At 58.7% G+C, this 7,026-nt stretch overlaps 1 protein-coding gene across 1 annotated transcript; it reads right to left on the reverse strand.

Moving 5' to 3' along the window:
* Positions 1 to 2,070: 2,070 nt before the first annotated feature.
* JUND (JunD proto-oncogene, AP-1 transcription factor subunit) lies at positions 2,071 to 3,793 on the reverse strand. The gene has a single exon (XM_007461047.1). The coding sequence runs from the start codon at positions 3,770 to 3,772 to the stop codon at positions 2,735 to 2,737; it is 1,038 nt and encodes a 345-aa protein (XP_007461109.1). The 5' UTR covers positions 3,773 to 3,793; the 3' UTR covers positions 2,071 to 2,734.
* Between the last annotated feature and the right edge of the window lie 3,233 nt (positions 3,794 to 7,026).

Here is a 7,026-nt window from a genome sequence, read left to right on the forward strand (position 1 = left end):
AAAGAGTGAGCCAAGTGCTTTCCTGGGCTCTGTGAGCTGTTATAGCAAATTATTGAACCTAAGGAGGGGTTGGTGGGAACCCTAGGGTTTATAGCCAGTCTTTAAGAAGTACTGGGGTTGGGGGGGGGGGGGAATTCCCGCGGAGTGGTTAAGACTCAGCGCTTTCACTGCAGGGGTCACGGGTTCGATCCCTGGTGGGGGAACTAATCCCTGCATGCCCATGCCGCCCAGGGCCAAAAATAAATTAAATAATTTTTTTAATAAAAAGAAGCACAGGTGGCAACCTGGGACCTGTGATCGGCGTCTGAACTGGGGCAGTTTTGAACTCTTCACCTGTGTGGTCCATGCTAACTCCAGGTAGAGTGTCAGAATTGAATTGTAGGATACCCAGTTGGTGTCTGCAGTTGGAAAACTGGTTAGTGTGGGGGAAAAAAAACCCCATTCATTTGGTGTCGGAAGTGCTGTGAGTAAAAACCTTTCAGGGGGTATCTGGTAGATCTCGTAACCTCCCTGGGCTTCCCCTTCTCTATAGGTTGGGGGCTGCACAGTGTACGCCTCGCCTGAATACTATTTCACTGCTGTTCATCTCCCAAGCACTTCCAACTTCTGACCTGAGACGTTACGTGGACACGGGAAACACATCCTTTTCACAGCACAGTAGGTAAAGGCCAGAACCAGGAGAAAACTTGGCTGAGGTTACAGTGGCAAAGTGGACAAACTGGCACCCAAGTTGGGACTCAAGTCTCCTGAAGAGTGAAGCTCTGACCCCCAAGCATGGTTCTTGGTCTCCTCTGTGTGGACACCCCAAGCTCAGCATCAGCCCTCTTTTCACTTCAAACCCCTCTCCTGAAACATCTGCCTGAAGGTGGTACCGAAGAGAGGTCACATAGTTTAAAAAAACAAACCCCAAAGCAGCTCTTGAAGCCTTGAAAGGTGGGCAGCCAGGGTGATCCGGAGGAAGAGGGAACTTGTATGTGGTGAAGCCCCACTCTTTCGATGGCTGAGGGACTGTGGGCACAAGGCTTTTCTTCTCTGCACCTCTCTGCACCTCAGTTTCCTCATCTGTAAAACAGGCATGATTTGCCCACCTTCCCTATCTGGGTTGGGTACACAACTGGAGTTCAAAGCTCACTTGCCCTCTTGCCCTGTGTCCTTGGCCACCAATGCTCATGTCCCTCAGGCCCCAAGTGAGGCAGAAGCCCAAGGTCCAGGGTCTTTTGCCCCCACAGTAGCAAAAGCCAAAGCAGGCAGGGGAACAGGGTAACCTGGCAGTCAAGGCTCTGGAAGTGAGAAACCCAAGGTGCAATATGTCCCTGAATGGTCTCCTAAAAAAGGCTGTGTGACCTGAAGCCTGTCACTCAACCTCTCTGAACCTTAATTTCTTCAAAATGGGAGAATAGGATGTTGGGGGAGGGGTGTTTCAGACAGTACTTGAAAAATCCTGGATTCCAAGTCAGTGGCCCCACAGAACCTAACCACACCTCCAGTCCCGGAGGCAGACTGCCTGGGTCAGATCCTACCTGTGCCAACCTTCCTTCTGTTCCTGAGACTCACGCTCCCCATCCGACAAACGATAATACAAGCTTACACTGAGCACCACCTGTAAGCCAAGAACTGCTCTGTAAACGAACTGTCTTAATCCTCACAACTTTATGGGACAAATTTACCATTGCTCTGCCTATCTTACAGACAGGCAAACAGAAGCCCGGAAAGTTAGTTTCTGCCTTTTCCTCCCTGCCTCGGGCTGAAGTTGTCCCCCTTCCCTCCCGCAGTCCCTCCTCCGCAAAGGGGAGACAAAGGGGACACCCTCGGGCTGGCTAGTTCCAAACTCAGGTTGGAAACCCCAATGTCCCCCGCCCAACCCGGACAGAGTCGGCCCAGCGCCCAGGCGCTCCTAGATGGCGCTCGCTGAGCGCCAGGCGTGCAGGTTCTTCCCGGACGCCGACTCCCTCCTCCTCTGAGCAGGGGCGGAGGGAGGAGGCGAAGGAGGTAGGAGGGGACGGGGACCGGGCCAGGCCCCGCCCACCCCGTCAGGCCCCGGCAGGAGAAAAAGGAGGCGAAGAGCCGAGCTGGCGTAACGAGACTTTACTGAAAACAGAACACCGGGCGAACCAAGGATTACAAACAGGAATGTGGACTCGTAGCAAAACGAAACAAAAAAACACAGAAGAAAAACGGCGGGACGAGGGGGCGTCGGAGGGATGGAAGGGGAAGGGAAGCGAGAGCGAGGAAAGGGAAGGAGGGAGTTTTTTTTTTCTTCTTCCCATTTCTTTAAAAAACCCACACAAGAAAACACACACACACACAACCAACGTTTGTTCCCGAGTAGAAACATAAATAGGGCAGAATCGAACACTCTGTTCTTCTCTCTTCCAAAGTCAAAAAAAAGTAAAAGAGGAGAAAACGCAGGGCTTGAGCCTGCGCCCCCTCGGAGCCTCCTTCGGCGGCGGTGTGTACAAAGGGGCGGCCAGAACGCGCGGGTTTGTGCAACACTGGGTGGCCGCGCGCCAGGGACAGAGGCAGCGCGAGGGCGGGGGAGGTGGGGGTCATGCGCTCGCCCCCCGGCAGCAGGGGGTCCAGCTTGTCGAGTCTGAGGCGCCCTCTCCGACTCCTGGCACCCTCAAGGGGGGGATCCCGGGGCCGCGCCCTCTGCGAGTCCGGGGCGCCCACGCCCCCCCAACCACGCGAGCCCGCCTCTCTGGGAGGAGGCCGCGCATGCGCCCCGCGCGCGAGCTCAGTACGCGGGCACCTGGTGCTGGGGCAGCAGCTGGCAGCCGCTGTTGACGTGGCTGAGGACCTTCTGCTTGAGCTGCGCCACCTGCTCGCGCAGCAGGCTCGCCGTGGACGCCAGCTCCGTGTTCTGACTCTTGAGCGTCTTCACTTTCTCCTCGAGGCGCGAGATGCGCTCCAGCTTGCGCTTGCGGCACTTGGAGGCAGCGATGCGGTTGCGCAGCCGCTTGCGCTCCGCCTTAATGCGCTCCTGCGTGTCCATGTCGATGGGCGACAGCGGCGGGCTCTCGCCGAAGCTCGGCACGTCGGGCACCGTCTGCGGCTCATCCTTGAGCGCGGCCAGGCGCGGAGGCCCCAGCGCGCCTGGGGGTGGCGGCGGCGGGAAGGGCACGGGCTCCGCGGCGAAGGCGACCGTCGCAGCACCCCCCGCACCCCCGGTACCGCCCGCGTAGCTGCTCAGGTTCGCGTAGACTGGCGCCTCGGGCGTGGCCGCTGCCGGGGCCAGCTCGCTGGGAGGCGCGGCGCCCGCAGCCATGCCAGAGGGTCCCCCGGCGGCGGCGGCAGCGGAGGCCGCGCCCGCGCCCAGCTGGTTTTGCTTGTGTAAGTCCTCTAGGGCTTTGACGAAGCCCTCGGCAAACTCCTGCTCCTCGCTGGCCGCCACCTTGGGGTAGAGGAACTGCGTGCTTGTCGGCGTGGTGGTGACCAGCCCGTTGGACTGGATGATAAGGCGCTCGAGCTCAGGCGAAGCGAGCTTGAGCAGCCCCAGGTCGGGCGAGGCAAGCAGACTGTCTTGGGGCGCCGCTCCAGGGGCGCCGTCGGTGCGCAGGGGGGCCGGGGGCGGCGCGGCCGCGGGCTTGAGCGCCGCCGCCACCTGCTCGCTCAAGCTCAGCGTCAGCGCGTCCTTCTTCATCATGCTGCCGGCCGCCGCCGTCGGGGGCGCCCCGGGAAACAGACGACCCGGGGACGCGAAGCTGCCGTCACTACCACTGCCGCCGCCGCCCAGGCCGCTCAGCGCCTCATCGCCGTAGAAGGGTGTTTCCATCCTCCGCCTCCCCCGCCGCGCCGGCCCGGGGGGGAGGAGTGGCCGCGGCCGCCCGGGGGGCCCGCGCCCCCCCGTCCGCTCGGCCCTGCTCCCGCCGCGGCCGCTGCGCCCGGCCCTCCGCTGGCGGCGGCTCCTGAGCCGCGCGTCCCGTGCGCCCCCTTATAGCCTCGGCCGGGCGCGATGAGCTCACTGTCCCTGCTCGCTATTGGGCACGAGTGACGTTGCTCATTTGCATGGTGGGGCGGGGCCAGGTCACCGACGCCCCCCTCAACCCCCACCGACTGCCGTTGTCCGGGTGACGCGCGGTAAACGGCACAACAGCGCGTTGCCTTATGGGTTGACGTCATGGGGGCGAGCAGAGCGCCCGGCCCGGTCACTCCGCCCCAGGAGTGCTGTGTACGACCAATGCCCCCAGTGCCGCCTCCCGCCAAGGCACGTTCCGGGTGGCGTGATGGGCCCGGCCACCCGGCGCCCGCCCGGCCCCGCCCCGCGTCCGCGAGTGGGGCCCCGGCCGGGCGGGGGCGGTGCCGACCTCCGGAGCCCGGAGGGGGATGGGACTCCGGATGGATAAATAACTCCCTGTTGCCTCCCGCTCCACTGTGCCGACTGTACCTTCCTTAGCGCACCTCTATCTAGGCTTTGTGCGGACCTGAGGGAGCTGTGCCGGGTGGCTCGCCGGGGGCGTGGGCCAGGTCTGTCTCCACGTCACCGCCACCCCCACCCCAGTCCCCGGTGGTGTGTTTGCCCCAGGAAGACGGGGGAGGGGAGAGGAGGTTTCAGCCAGAAGTTGCTGGAAATGCTTTGATCCTGCTGTTCTTCACTGGGTGGGGTCTAAAGCGCGGGAGTCCGACTTCCTGACTTTACAGACGGGAAATTAAGGCTCTGCGAGGTGGAGTGACCTGCCCTCGGGGCCAGAGCTGTGACCAGGCCTGAGCTCTTATCCATCTGGTAGAACCTGGGCGTCCGTGCCCCTGGGCATCCGCCTACGTTTTATCTCTGCGTCTGCCAGGGCCTCCTGTGGGTACCCCGGTGACTCCCGGACTGGGTTGTTAAGGCAGGAATCCAAACTGGTAATTATTACCTGTTTATTACTATTATCATGACTGTCAGGTCAGGCTCAATGGGCCTCAATAAAGGCTGGCTGGCGATGGGATATGAGGGAGGTGAGAGGGGCCCTTCCCCACACTCCCAAGAGATCCTGGGGACATTTGGATCTGACCTACAGCACCTGCACAGAACCCCTCCATGGCTCTCACCACACAGGATGGCGCCCAATCCATAAGCATTGGTGGAGGCCCCATATGCTCCTTTGCTCCTTCGGGTGACCCCCTCTAACCTTTCACCTTCAACCTCTCTGAGCTTTGTCTTCCCAACTCATTGCTGCCTCATCTATAGGTGCTATGCCCTCAGCCTGGTGCTCCCTTCCTCCCCCCACCATGCTTACACTTGTCCTCAGAGAAGCCCCTCCCACTCACCTTGTTTCCGTTATATTCTCAGAACCATCCAGAATGATGGGATGGACCATAAGTCCCAGGAGGGCAGGGACCTTGTCTATCTTGAGCCTGCTGGATCCCCAGCATCCTGCATAGGGCCTAGCATCCAATAGCCAGTGTTAAAGGAGAACACTGGCTGGTGGGGTGGCTGTGGGCAGTTTCTGGCCTCAATTTGTCTGACTGGCCTATGGACATGAGCACCCGTTCTTCTATTTCCCTTCCTCACCTGGCCTTGCCCCTAACTGGGCTGTGGAGCAAGAAGGCCATGAGGGAGGTTGTCATCACGAGCAAGAAGCCTGGCCTGGCTGGCAGAGGGTTGGCGGTATGGGTTTGTGTCTACATACACACAAATGTCTGTTTGTGCCCACATGTGCCTGTGTGTGTTCATGCGTGGGTCAGTGTACCCAAATGTGTTCACACATGGGAGTGGGTGTCTGTGCCCGTGTAGATCCGTGCATATGGATCTATGTACCCGTGTGTGTGTATAGGTGTATGTGTTTCCAGGAATGTGGGTCTCTGTGCCCTCCAGACCTGTCCTCTTGGGTACCAGCCTGAGCAAAGGGACCCCTAAATGGAGTGAATGCAGCCCCCAGCCTGTAACCAGCCCTGCCCTAGGACCCTTCTCTGGGCCTGTGCAGTGGGGCTAGACTGAAGGAGATGGGATCATGCTTCTCCCCAAGGCAGGAGGGTGAGTGGGCGGCCTAGAGGCTCCACCCTGACCTTGGGCCTTGACTTTGATAGGTAGGGATGGTCTGGTAAGCTGTGGGCAGGGCCAGCTTGAGCTGAGCAGTCATCCAACAGACAGGCTTTGGGAAATGGAGGCACAGGAAAGCCAAAGCATGTTACCTCTCCGAGTGTGTTTACTGCTTATGAAAATGAAGCAAATAATCCACCTACTTCGTGGAGTATTGTGACTTTTATTGGAAGTATTTGAACAAATAGTAAGGGCTCAATAAATGTTCTCTATAATTGTTTTACTTTATTATCATTTGGCCAAACTTAACTGCAGTTCTTTGGAGTACCCTCAGCCTGGAGGGCCCTTCCTTAGCCTCCTGGCAAACTCCTACTCATCCTTCAAAAACTACCTCCAGTATTCCCTCCTCCAAGAAGTCTTCCTTAACCATGCCTCCAGGGACTCCCCTAAACCCTTTCATCTGACTGAGCCCTGTCCACTCTGTGTTTCTGATTCTCTCTGCCCCAGGAGGGTCCTTGGAGCTAGGTGGGGAAGACCTGTCTTGACCTCTAAGTGTGGGGAGTTGCCCTTGGCAGCCTCTGCCATCCCTACTCTCCAATATCTACTCCCCTCAGGCTCCTCTGCTGTGCACTTGCTGTTGCCTGTGACCCAGTGCCCTTCCCCCATCCTCTCATTCCTCCCTCTGGGACACTCCCGCCCTGCTCCTCCATTTGGACCAGTGCTGACCCCATAGAGCTGGGGGTCAGCTGTGTCCAGCTTTAGTCCTTCCAGACTGGGGGCTTCTCAGGCAGGTCAAGGGGGGGCCTGAAATCCATCAACAGTCCCATGCAGTGAACTAGGGAAAACTCCCATTCATTCATTCATTCCACATACAATGATTGAGCACCTACTGTGAGCCTAGTGATGGGGACTCACATGGGTGACACAAACACCGGCAACCTCTCAGACACACAGTGTGAAGGAGGAACCTGAAAAGCACAGCTTCAAGGAAAATAAATGGTACCTCCTTCATGGAGGATGAACGGGGTAGTGTTTTACTTTTTTTTTTTTTTTTTTTTTTTTTTTTT

This window comes from Lipotes vexillifer, unplaced genomic scaffold (assembly GCF_000442215.2).
Source record: "Lipotes vexillifer unplaced genomic scaffold, Lipotes_vexillifer_v1.1 scaffold469, whole genome shotgun sequence".
In the NCBI taxonomy this organism is placed as follows: domain Eukaryota; kingdom Metazoa; phylum Chordata; class Mammalia; order Artiodactyla; family Lipotidae; genus Lipotes; species Lipotes vexillifer.

Excerpts from the sequence above, each read along its gene's own strand:
- JUND (XM_007461047.1), bottom strand. The coding sequence starts at position 3,772 with ATGGAAACACCCTTCTACGGCGATGAGGCGCTGAGCGGCCTGGGCGGC.